The 13591-nt window shown below is 36.9% G+C and overlaps 1 protein-coding gene across 1 annotated transcript in view; it reads left to right on the top strand.

The window, feature by feature from the left end:
* Positions 1-13591, top strand: part of PCCA (propionyl-CoA carboxylase subunit alpha) — a 274019-nt gene that overhangs the window by 29678 nt on the left and 230750 nt on the right. The window contains exons 5-6 of the mRNA XM_015631135.3: positions 10042-10155; positions 11647-11700. Of these exons, the coding sequence (XP_015486621.1) occupies positions 10042-10155; positions 11647-11700 (168 nt within the window). The remainder of the gene's footprint in view (positions 1-10041; positions 10156-11646; positions 11701-13591) is intronic.

Raw genomic sequence — 13591 nt, 5'->3', positions numbered from 1 at the left:
TTAATGGGATGCAATGGAGATTAAGATTCCACTCACTATACTTGAGTTAACATAAGTTGGGAAAGTGTGTATCATAGGCAGTAAGTTAGGAGGTAGAAATGTTATTAGGGAAAATACTCAATAAAGTATAAACCCCAAGCAAATAAAGAATTTTTCTAGAATCATGCTAAAATAAAATTTTTACAGTTGGAATTGTAGCTATGGGAGAACTCTGAGGGCTGTAAGGAAAAAAAAATTGTTGCAAATATTTTTGTCGCATGATCTGGAAAAGGATGGGACCACATAAAGTCTGGCATCTGCAACTCTGAATTGTCCAGTGTTGCTAGTAACTGTGTGAAAATTATATTTAGACAGTGCAGGTTTCCTTGTCTATTCCTGTCTATTTGTTAGACCATACACAGTTCTTAGCGATTTGGTGAGCGGGCTGCTTGTCTGTGCAGTCATTTTCAGGAGTGCTTCGTGCTTTTTCTCTACTGTGCTGTTTTTATAGATTTCAACTTGAAATCTGTCTTGAAATCTCAAAGCTGTCTTGTCTTTCAAAAGAAGACCTTTGAGGGTAGAAACCTTAGGATGGATTTTATGTAGAGGACTATCTTCTCTGAAGTTGTGCTGTAATGAATAGTTACATGCTGGCAGAGAAGCAATTTTCTTAGAAAATTAACAATTTTATTTAAGCAAAGAATAATCTTTAAGAAATCTGAACATTCACATTACTGGGATTTTGAAGGAAAAATACTCTATTTTGTAAATGTCTTGTAATAACATGATATTAAGTATGACTATTTTGTAAAGCATTTTTAAGTATTTAATTCCTCAGAAAAGCCTAAGATTATGCTGGCTATGGTAGTAATGTTGAGATTTTATGATGTAATTTTTGTTAGTTTAATCTAATAATTTAGTACTTAGCCTTAGTGGAAAATCCCCCTCTCACTGACCCCCTAGAAGTGGTTAAGGGATGTGTGTATGTACATACATACACATGCATGTACATCTGTTACATATGTTCTGTTGAGCATCTGTGTATTGCATAGACATGAGGAAAGCCTGTGCTTTAGGAAGTCTGCTCTGGAACTTTGTCAGCCTTAAGATATTCTGCATTTACTCACAAACTGTCTTTTTCTGGTATTTTCTTTGGATTATTTGACACTGTAGAACTTGCTTCATATTATGTCTAAATTCCTCTAAGTCTAAACTACTTGTGAAAAGAGTACTTGGGCTCTCCTGGCCCCTCTCATTCATTCACTGTGTGGCATCTGATGGTCATGTGGCTAGGAGATGGTTTAACTTGCTGATTTGACAGAAGGTTAATTTCCCCTCCCCTGAAATTATTTTCCACTGTGTCTGTTCAGTCCATTGATCTGTCTCAGCAGCACTGTAATTGCTGGAGCTGAGTGTAGAGCAGGGTTTAGGGGTGGGATCATCCTTTGAGTGGCATTTTGTATATGTCTAAAGTGAGGCTCACTGTGAAACTTAATCTAAGTCTCAATATATGGTTCATTTTGAGCCTGAAGTTAGTCTGCTGGGAAGGACATAACTCACTGTAAGTCTGCATCTTGTGTTTGTGATTTTTTAAAAAAAATGTAAATCTTCCAACTACTGATCCATTATATGTTTGATTTAGTTGATGTTGACATTTCCCTTTTCACCTTTCTGTTAAATACTGTTATGTAGTTGAAATGCCAGGTAGCTGTGAATTCACCTTGCTGTTGTTGTGAGCTGTTCTCTCAACACTAGAACTGGTTTTAGGAATCCCTCATCTTTCATGCTGGAAGTAACTTCTGCAGTCCATCATCCATCTGTAGACATCTGAATGGCTGTGTACCGTGTTGATCCGTCTGAAAGAGGAACTCTGTCCAGATTAGAGCTGAAAATGTGGGATGGGAGCCTGTAACCAGTGCAGACTGTGTTGCATTGTACTGGGGCTGAGTTTAATCTACTTCTGAATCCCAAGTGTCTTCTGGAATATCTAGCTTAATTAAGAACTAAACCTCTACTGTATGAAATTCTGTAGTTGACTGCCCTTCCTACCATGGGATCCTGTTTCCTAGACCTGCTTAACTACCAGTTTTCCCATCTCCTACATGTCTTAACCCCCTTAGAAAGCAAAACAAAGAAGCACGAATCAAATGCATTCCTTGGTGAGCTTGTTTTGGGGAGAGGCAGGAAGAAGAAACAGCATGAGAAAGATCTGTCCTATTGCTTTGCTAATGTGCTTAGAAGCTGAGATTCCATTAGGGAAAGGCTGACATGTGGGTGCAGATGTGTTTGAAATGCAGGGAGGCTACTAAGAACACTGTAGGGCATCACTATTTTGTTAACATCACAAAAAACTTAATTCTTTTTCTAAAACACTTAAAGTGCAGAATCACATACACTGCAAAGATGAAACTTGAGCATCTTCACAGAGCATAGTGGACTGCTCTAAATAAATATGATGAATTGCTCAACTCCTGCAACAGATGGAGACTCTTTCTTTGGTAAATACACTTACTGTCTTTGCAAATGGTTAGTGTATACTCTGAACTAAAAATCTCCTGTTTGTCCTGGAACTTGCTCTAGATAATGTATTCCAAAGTAAAAATAGTCTGCAGACATGAGAGTGCAGTTGTAAGCTTGCAGACTTTCTTCTCAACACCCCAGACATCAGCAAAGGTGGTGTTGAGTGGCTGTGCTGCCTCCAATTTTCACTTGAGCAAGGTAACTTGGTAGCTCTTCCACCAAGGGAAACACCAGTGGAAGGAGGCAAGGGAAATGCTTTTCCCTGAAGATTGTTAGTGTATTTTGCTGCTGGTGCAATGGCTTGGAGTTAAAGATTGGGACATTCTGGTTTTCCCCTCCTGATTGCTCTACTTCTGTTAATGGTTCAGTTCATCAAAAGGTAGATTAGTGACCTACTTTTTCAGTTAGTTTACCTAAGAAAGACTGATTGTTACTGGTTGGTGTTGAGTAAAACATGTTGGAGGTTGTGATACAAATTTGCTACTGAAAATTTAGCTGAATGAATAGTTGTGTACTCATTGGAGAGTCCAACACAAGCACTTGCAGTGTAATTCTGATGGAGAAGCCTTCTTTCTCACCATTGTCCTAGGAGGTGCTTCACTGAAGCTATCTGTCAAAGAATAAGCATATAGGAAAAGGCTTTTAGGAGCCAAGGCCATTCTGTAACTCATCTCTAGAGTCTTATCTGTAGTGTCTTCAGGACTCAGGAGGCGTTTTCTTGCTTGCCCCACAAGCAGAAAACAGTTGGAGAGTATCGCTCTGAGACAGCTTTAGCATTGTCTAGTTTTCACAGTAAGAGTGATCAGGCCTCTAGGTACAATAGGGTAGTCCTTTCTTCTTAATGATGAAGTAAAATTGTGTGTCTTTTTAACAGCAAACAACATTCCAGAGCTTTATCCGTGGAAGAGAGAATGGGGATTTACTTCATTTTTTTAATGTTAAAAAAATTAATTCATGTGTATAAGCAAGAATGCAAACAGATGAAAGTCTTGATATGTGTTGAAATGTGCTTTCTCTTGGTGTTGGTTAAAAATGCAGTCTTCCGTGCCTGATTCATGGTGTTTGTCTTTTAGTGATTGTTCAGTTCAGCCTGAATCTATTAATTTTAACTTTAGCTGAAAGCTGTGGATTTTTGAGGCCCTTGGTTACTGAGGTTATTTACTGTCTTCATTTTCTGACCAGTTGGCAAACTTAAAGGGCAAGACTGGGAAGTAAAGGAAAGGGTGTTATTTTTTGAAATTTATTTTTCTCAGCTGGTGTCCATGAACCAGGGATCTAATCCTGTGGATGCTAATGGATGGGCTGTTTTGAGGGTCATTGTAGACTTGGAGGGGAATGTAAGTAAATGCTCTTCACCAAAACACATTTGAAGACCACTGAAGAATTGTTTTACAGAGTTCTTGTGTAACTATTTGTGGGCCATCAAATTTAAATAGTTTAAAATAGTCATGCAGAGAAATCTATTTATGTTGACTCTGCAGGTTGACCTGTTTATTTGCATAAACTTTTATTTAGGTTTTTAGAATGCTGAATAAAATTAAATATGGGAAATACAGGAGAGTTATGCTATTTATGAATTTCAGTTTTGTTTTTTGTGTGCTTTAGACATGTCTCCATTATTTTGTTTTAGGATTAATGCTGTAATGGTGTGGCAGTATTTCTTTGCAGATAGCACTTTAAAGGCTGTATGAATACTGCACACTGCTAATACTTACTGTATTACTGGTGTGTGTATTTTAATGTCAAGCTGCTAAAGACATTTAGTTCAGATGATGAAAGATGTGTTTTTGGCAAAGCAGTGAATTTGAACCTTTTTTGCATCTGTTTGATTTATTTTTTTTTTTAAACTCAAGACTGTTCAGTGTCACAGGGTTTTTGTTCTGTTTTGTCTGTCTCTTTTGGCAATGGTGCTGGCAAGATTTGAGGTGGTTGGTTGTTTTTTTTAGCTACCTTACAAAGGATTTACTCATTAGCCCTATTTTATGGGTTGAGCTAATTGTGATTTGTCTTGCTGAGCGGTATTATGCAGTTTGGGCCAATTAAGTGAATCCACTTACACCAACGGATGTTGTTCCAATGTGTAATATTGATTTGAGCTATAAAAGGAGAATGACTTGTTTGATTAGATTTCTTTGTCTAAACAATGCTCAATCTTATCTAGTGTACCAAACAAAAGTGTTCTCTTCACTGAGGTTGTTTTAATTGCTTCTTAGGTTTGATTAGCACTATATATGTAGATATAACAGTTTCCTTGTAGTATAAATTTGAAACAGCACAGAAGAATTAGGGGGGAAAATGCAGCCTGCATACTCAGTATAACTGTCTCTGCTGTATGAATATCAACTTGTGTTGAGACCTGGAGATGTGTAAGTTGACCTACTCTGAAGAACTGAGACACTGGGGAATCCCAGACGTTTACCTCCTCAGAGATGGAGGAAAAAGGGCGTGTGTGCGCGTATGTGTTAATTGGACATTTACACTGAAGTAAATTACATCTGTCACATGATAAGCCTCAGAAACTGATGAAGTATATAAAATCATCTGTAGAAACTATGCAGATGGTACTAAACACTCTATTAGGAAATGCATGTAGATTTATTTTTCTTTATTGAGAAAGTCAGCCTTTACTTTTTGGAGTTAGTAAATGAGAATGATTGATTGATTGTGAAACAAACTGGGGAGAAAAGCACTTTTTGTCATGAACCAGATCCATAAGAAGGGAACAAACTTGAACTGCTGAATAATTATAATGCTAGGGATCTGTAAATTTTCTTGGTGTCTTTGATTGTTTTATAGACTGTATGTACACTGAAAGTTAGTGGTTTAGTTCTTAGCCTTCAAATGATTTTGAATACATTGTATATTCATACTGAGAACTTTCCTATGTTTAAATGTTAAGATATGCATATTTAAACGAAATTTGTTGATAATGTAGATTTAAACTAGTGATCTGCAGCAGCTGAGTGGCCCTGAAGAAGGTTACCTTGATACTGCTGTGTTAAACAGAACACCCCTAGGAGACCTATGTATATTTTAGGTAGCAAGTTATTAATTTTGATTTATTGAAATGATGATTATTTGAGATACAGATTTAATTATGAAGTTAATTCAGTAAATTCAGAATATGGCTATGCAAGAGAGCATGCTACTGTTAAATGAACATGTATCACTCTCCAGGATAAAGGAGAGCTAACATAATCTAGGTAATTTGGGTATGTACTAGCATTGACTCAGTGCAGCCCTTCTAAATTGGGGTATCTACAAGGCAGATATTGACTGTTTTTGTGGTGTTCATATCCAGAACTTCGGGTTATGGACATACTTGTCTTCTGGAGTATGATGCCAGGCCCTGGCACCAAACCTGGTTTATAAATCCTCCTTAAATATTGAAACATAATGTAGAAGGATCTCCAAACCCAATTGCTGCTACTGTTGCCACCTCTTGCTGCACTCTGCTGAGAGTTGCTGCAGCCTGGCATGGTGCTTGAAACTAGTCCAGCCCAAAAATGACTGACAAGTCATCCCCAGTGGACTCCTTGCTTTACTTGTCTTTTTACTGGAGAAGTGGTGAAGAAACATGAAGCTGTTCCTGTGTAAAGATCTGGCAGGATTTGCTGATTTAGATGCCTTGCCATAAAGGTGGCTCCTGGATCTAAACTAGTTTTGTAACCAGTGGCCACTTCTGTGCAGTTTGCCTCTGAAGGAATCAGCTTGTTGGACTTGAGCTAGTTCTTGTGTCTGTTTGTTTTCAGGAAGACTTGTCATAAAATAGTTATTGTACTTCAGATTATTTCCAGCTGATTTTGTATCTTAATCCAAAACCAGATGCACCATTTAATAGTATTCATTCTAATGTTGTTCTGCTAGGACTCCTTGTTAAATCCGAAGTTTTATTATTGTAGCTTATTTCTCATAGATAAGAGTCTGTGATGAGCTGGTTGGCTCTTTGATTGGTTTGATTGGTGATTGGTTTGTATTTCCAAAGGTGACTAAATTAAGTCTCTAGTTTTTGAATTAGGTTGAAGTTCTATAAAATGAAGATTCTGTAGGTTTTGATTTTGCTGCTTTTGAAATATGATTGGCCTTCATGAAACAGACTACTTCAAGTATAAAACTTTTACAGAAATTAAACTGCTTTTACACACAAGGTGTCTCTGATTTCTCATTTGTGTTCTATGATATAGCAAGCCCATGGTAGCTGCTTGAAGCTTCTCTCTTGAGGCTCAGGTAGCCCAATGTGATTAAAATCTGCAGTATAAACCATTAAGCTCTTAGTTTCAACTGTTTTCCAGCCTTTGTTGTTAGCCATTCATGCTTGAGATTGCAGGGTCAATTCAGATATTTATGAAGGAATCGCATTTTTTCAAGTACCTCCTGGGACTTGCTTCTTTGTTTTTGTTGACACTGGTTTTTTTTTGTGAACTAAAACAGAAAAGAGAGAAATTACACCTCTGAGGTTTTAGCTGCTAAGGGACAGGTTTTGAATGCATCAGATTGTGATTTATGTCAAGTACTTAAGCAATCCTTGAATTTGAAAATCAATATATTTTAAATTTGTGATTCTTGAGGAAGGGGAGTTGCTGCATTCTTTGGACTGTCTAGAACTACTGCATTATAAGTTAGATACTGCAGAGGTAAAGGTTTAGTGAATTACTGTGTGAAGTAGGCAGCATTTGGTAGTAAGCTGAAAGTTTCAGTTGCTATGTAGACTCGAAACTATGGCTTTTGTTACAATGCTTGCTATTAATTAGACTTGTACTGTACTAAAAAAATCTATGATGTATTTGTGTTAAAATATTTTGGGTGTTCTTCATGAACTACAGGGCATTGTCAAAGAAATCTAAATGCTAAGGGGAATTGTCGTTATGAATTACAAAGAAGCAGATTTCCAGTTTATATGTGTGCTGGTTTACTCATAATAAAAGTAGATATGAAGTCATAATAAAAGTGGATATGGGAAGCCCCCTAGATGGAACAGCTTTCACTGGATTCTGAAACTCTAGAGGTTTTGCACTAGTGGAAGTGGAATGGAGACCTATTTTTGTGAGAGATTTGCCTGGTACTCTGATGAGGTGTACCAGGTAACATGAATATCACATGGTTACGGATTTGCTGTTGTCATACCCTTGTGGGGTGTATTAGGGTGTATTCAAGGCTTTACTGGCACTGAACTAGAGAAGGCACCAGTAACTTGCAGTAAGGTGAACAAGGAGAAATGGATTTACCAGGTTACAGGGTAATGTGGGAAAGGAAGAGTTGAAACTCCAGGGAGTTGAATAGCAATGAAACATTTCAGAAAGGAGTGAGGGAATATTGAGTGCACAAGACTGTTTGTATGTATAAAACCAATTGTTTTGCAATATGTTCTATGGCTGCTTTTGGTTCTAGTGGGACAGTATTGGTATCTCAGTGCAAGAAGTGGGTGGGTATGGGGTTTTCATCTTGATACATAGAAATAGCTAATGATATTTGGTCCTTTTCTATAAGGAAGCTTTTGGCTTTATAAACACGCATTCTTAATTAAGCTTAAGCTTGAAAGACTTCATTTAGAAATGTAAACCACATTGGGATTCAGAACAAGTTTAAGCATAAAAACTGATCATGAAGATAAAGGAGAAACATACTGTTTCTTCAGCTTAGTGCTGCAGGAAGGATGGGACAGGCTGATCTTGATAGCATTTGATCTAAATGATTACTTAGTTGCTAGGGTGTATGTACTAGAAAGCACTACAACCGGATGCATGATTGTCTGTGCTACTGCTCTAAGATTTTTTTTTTTTGGTTTTGCTCTGTTAATATTGTGAGACCAATGCTGTAGTGATAAAACAGTTGTGACTCTATAGAAGCAATAGTTGAAATGTGAAATGTGTGGGGATTCCAGGAGGTTATGTGAACTCTCGTGTACTTGAGGATATAGCAAATTCAGAAGCTGTTTGAGATGACTCCAGAAGGAAACATGGAATTAGATGGCAAATCAATATGCTTCTTGTTGGTAAGATTAACTTTTGCCAAGTTGAGAAAAGGTCAATAAAACTGAAGAAAAAATTAAAATGCTTAGTGACTTTCTTCTTTGTCATACATGTTTGTTATATTTACCTGCTACTTATTTCTCATTGTATTGCTCAAAATGTTGTCTGACTGCTGCTTGTCAGTGTTTGTAGATGTCTTTTGTTTTTTTTTTGGCCTTGTTTCTTCTGAATGAGCCAATAGTGTATTCAGACTACATAACTTCTAATTTGACACGCTTGACAGCCTTCATACTATTTGCAAATAAAATTCCTTTCCACAAGGAACAAAATTTCCTATTAATAAACCAAAAATATTATGCAGAATCACAGAATATTCTGAGTTGGAAGGGACCCACAAGGATTATAGAGTCCAGCTCTTAAGTGAATGTCCCATACAGGGATCAAAACCATAAACATGGTGTTATTTGCACCATGCTCTGACCAGCTGAACTTATCTCAGTATCTTATATTTCTCAAATGTTAATACTAATTTTCTAAAAGAACACCATTTTTAGACAATGTATTCTCAATTTCAAATGCTGAAGATGATACCAAATCGTTTTAAAAATTGGTAAGCACTGGAAATAGCAAATTGTCATTCTAAACAAGTCTTACTGACAGCTAACAATCTTAGACAGTTTAAGCAATGGCATTCTTTCTTAAACACATGTTGAAAGAGAGCTTATAAAAAAGCAGAATGAGGAAAAACTGGTTGTTTGGTTTCATGGTTATATGTGTATCTTACTTCAAAGAAAAGTATTCTGACCTCTGAAAACATATTAAAGACCAATCTAATTAAACTTTTTAAACTTAAAGATAAGCATTCATGTGCGATGTAAGAAGACTTCTAACTTCAAACCTAGCAATTTTAGTATTCTTGGTAAAATGTTGGAGATGTTTGTCAGCTTTTTGTTTGACTAAAAAATATTTTGCAAATGCATATAAATGAGGATACAGTGGATTAGAAATCAAACATGAGCCTGCTTAAATAATTCTCAAGATTTTCTGGTTCACGTGTAGTGATATTGAACTCTTTAGTCATAGGCTTTAATTTGTGCATGGTGCTGACCTGATGCTGTGCAGGGACACTCATTGCATCCCTTCATTCAATTCACTCTAATTATCCCCAACTTCCTGGGGAGCCTGCTTAGAACTGGTCATGAATGTTTGTTATTAAGTATTAAGATATTAGACTACCCTGGTTACAAGTAACAAAGTAGTTTTTAGTCTAAATTTACATATAGATGATCAGTATAGGAAGCTGAAATTGTTTGTCTTGATTTTATTTAATCAAATTCAAAATAACGTATTAGAACAATAAAAAGATTTGACAATGACTTAAGCTCAGAGTTAAATGAAATGAGATTTATTGTGCAAGTACTTGTATGCCAGTGTTGGTAATTTCAGTGTGTATTTTAGAGTGGTTATGGTATGTAAATGATCTTTGACACAATCAGATTTGTGTGCATGTAACTGGGTGATGTTAATTATTTGTGCTGGGAGCATCTGTTAATGCAGAATATTGCCTTTTCAGGTTCACGTGAAGATGGCGGATGAAGCTGTCTGTGTTGGCCCAGCTCCCACCAGCAAAAGCTACCTCAACATGGATGCCATCATGGAAGTCATTAGGAAAACGGGGGCCCAAGCTGTGAGTCTGAATGTGTCTATCTGCTGCAGCTGTTTCATATATAGGAAGCAGAAAAGCCAGAGTTTGCATTTTTTTTTTTTTAAAGGTGTGTAGGGGGGGGAAGTGATTGAATATGCTATTCCAGTTAGTTCATGTCACATGAGTTAAATGTGTCTGAAATCGCTACTGGAAATCAAAGGCTTTGTAGCATCTGGCAGCACTGGTCGCTGATCCTGCAGGTGGCTGCTGGATTCAGCTTTCACACCAGGGAGCAGCTTCAGTTCATTTCCAAATTTGCTGAGGAAAAAAAAAAAAATCCCAATTAGTTTTGAGTGCTAACCCTTTATATGCCATAATGGCTGTTCTGAACGTTTTACAAAGTCTGTCCAAAAAGGCTTTTGCTTAAAGTTCATTTGAATAACTTTCTATATTGTGTAAATGTTACTTGCAGGAAGGCAAGTGGTGCATCCCATAATTGCTTTTGTTTCAGAATGTTTACAAAATGCACATCAACTTATTTGTGTAAATGTGGGCAAGTCTGCCTTTTTTCCCCTCCAATTTGGCCAGAGATTCAAAGCTTAACAGGAATCAGGAGGAAAAAAAATATGTGGTCATGGTCACATTCCTAATGTTCTTTGTTCTGTCACTGAAATAAATGTATTATTCTAAACTACTGTACACAGATTATTTATTAAAAAAAAATTGGTGTACATATATCAGCATCACCAACTACCCTTGAACAGTTGGATGAGCACTGTGATTTCTTTCAAAGATGATGTTTTGGTACAGTGTCGTTAGGGGTCAGAAACTTTATTATGAAGAAAACCAGTATTTTCTTCCCTCTGAGTTTCTGAATATGAAACCCAGTTATTGGCTCTTTAAAAGAGGTGAATAAAATGCCTTATGCTTTATCTTTCAGAGTATATTAGATCAAGAATCTTACGCGACTTGAAAAAAATAAAATGAAAACTTTGTTCCTCTCAAGTAGTGAAGCTGAATGTGTATTGGGGTGTGAGTAGTAAACGAGGCACACAGGATGCTTGACTTAGACCAATGATGAGAATATATTGTGTTCTCTAACCAGGTTCACTAGAGGTGGGGTGCTTATGACTGTGGACCTGTGTACCATTGTTGTGGTTAGTGCTGGAAATATTTTGGGATATGGAGTACTTAGTAATGGCTACTGAGGAGAGTGTGGATGAGCATATTTGGGGAAATCTGCAATGGAGCTAAAAAAGAGCAAAAGGCAAATCACCAAAGGGAATGTCCATTTGCTCTGCAAGCAGCCCTGTTCTCCCTAGTTAAATAAGGAGATTGTTTCAGAAATGGTAGCTCAACAGCTTGACTTAGGACAGAAAAATCAGTGTGTTAAGAGTTTCTAATGCTACTCAACCTATTTAAATACTTAGTGATCTACTTCACCATCCCCAGTAGCTGAAAACATGCTACTAATTTTGGTGTCTGGTTTCTCAGTCAGAACTCAATCAGCTTGAATTTTTTTTGTCTTCCAAGGTACACCCAGGATATGGATTTCTTTCAGAAAATAAAGAATTTGCTAGACGTTTGGTAAGTTATTTTTATTTGCCTGGCTGTGACTGATGCACTAGGTGGCACATGAATTGTTTCAAGGTGTCTGAGGAATCAAGCTACCAACCCAAGGCAAATCTAAAAGATACTTTAACATAGGGGATTTTGGTATGCTTTGTGTACATGTGGATTTCTTGCATTTTGAGGATATAAGTGCAGCCTGAGTTTTCTTTTGGGAGAAGCCTGTTTGTAAGAACTTTACCCAGGATGTTAAAACCTTTCAGGATTTTCACTTATGCCTGGACTGTTTATGGGGCTGCTCTGCAAAACTGGGTCACTGAAATGATCTGGGTTAAAAGTATCTGGTTTTAAGTGATCCTTTTGGTGATTTGTAGCGCAGCTGGTGAACAGCTGTATCAGCAGCCCTGAGAAGGTGCTGAACTGCACTTTGGGATGGGAATAGAATGCTGTTAAAAAACTGGCTTCTCTGCTGGTGGTATATCATGGAGCTGCATTCTCTGAAAGGACCAAAGAGTCAAGAGGGTGCTGTTTTCACTTTGAAAAAAAAAATGTTAAAAAATTATTGTTCAAAACCTCTTTACTTCAGTAAGATTTTTGTATATTGCAAACTGAAACATGGTCTGATTTTATTTTTTTCCAAAAGCTTTCATGCTGTTGCTTGTAAGTGTGAGCAGTGCTAGGAGAGGAAGTTACATTCACAGTGTTTGAGCAAGTCCTCGGTGGATGCTGTATGTGTAGTCACTGCAGATCATGTGTTACTGTCTACTGATTTTGCTCAGAATAAGGACAAGCATATTCTACATTGAAGTTCAAAGTAAAAAGTCATTGCAGCTACCTACTTTGCTATGGAGTAAATGAACCATGTAGCTGAAGAAATACCTTGTTTTGCAGGCAGCAAGATGAATTTGTTTCTGCTTTTGAGACTAATTTGTATATTTCTGATTCAGGATGAAAAACTTAGATGAGGAATGTGATTTTAAAATGAATAGTTCTTTTGTCCTTAGCGTTTGTGGAACAGATATTCCATATACTTTTCTTGACTATATTCCTTTAGGCTTGAGTTCTAGTTGTAATACAGACCCTTACTACTTAGTTGATTATATGGTGTTAGAGAATGCCACCTGCTCATTAAGGAAACTATTTAAGAATGAAATCTAAAAATTTCATACTTCACAGTTGCTGGGAATTTTTTTTTAAAGCCCCTAGACAAAAACAAGTGCAGGTTCTGTAGGATGCTGAGTACACCCTGCTGGGTGCTGGTGATGTTAAAGTTGAAAAGAATTCTAAACACTAGCTGTTTGCCAGGATTTACCAAATCTGGGGTAATCTCTTACATGTTATTTACATGCAGTTTAGCAGCTTGCTTTTATCACTATTCTGCTTCGTGTACTGGACGTTCTTTTTACGGGGAAGATTCCTGGCTTAATTTATAACAAACTCTGTTCTCAATGGAGTAGACCAGCAGGATAATTGGCTTTAGTTGGCAGTTCCTGTTTTTTTAGTAACAAATTTAATGAAATTGAAGTGCTCACTTAAGCTATTTTGCTTTGTTTTGTGGCTGAACATGAAAATTCGGTAGTTATTACTCTGAACCAGATACATTCTTTAGTGGTATGGTTGTTATTTACAATAAAATATAAGTGGTGTGGTAATGTTAGTTACAATATTGGTTATGTGACATAATGTTAGTTACAATATTGGTTATGTGACAGTCTGGAACAATTTTTTGTGAGGATTAAGCATAAATGGAGGAAATACAAGCATTCCTGTAGATCCTTTCCACCCTCCTATTTCTCACCTTTTCTCTCAGATCCTAGAAAATTTCTGAACAATTTCCTGAAATAATATGGTGTTTGAGTTTTTGGTTGGTGCTGCAGTCTCAAAATAGCTTTAATTATGTTTCAGAAAC

The sequence above is a fragment of the Parus major genome, chromosome 1 (genome assembly GCF_001522545.3).
Source record: "Parus major isolate Abel chromosome 1, Parus_major1.1, whole genome shotgun sequence".
NCBI classification, from domain to species: domain Eukaryota; kingdom Metazoa; phylum Chordata; class Aves; order Passeriformes; family Paridae; genus Parus; species Parus major.
The sequence above is the reverse complement of the archived record's forward strand: the minus strand, read 5'-3'. Positions and strand labels throughout refer to the sequence as shown.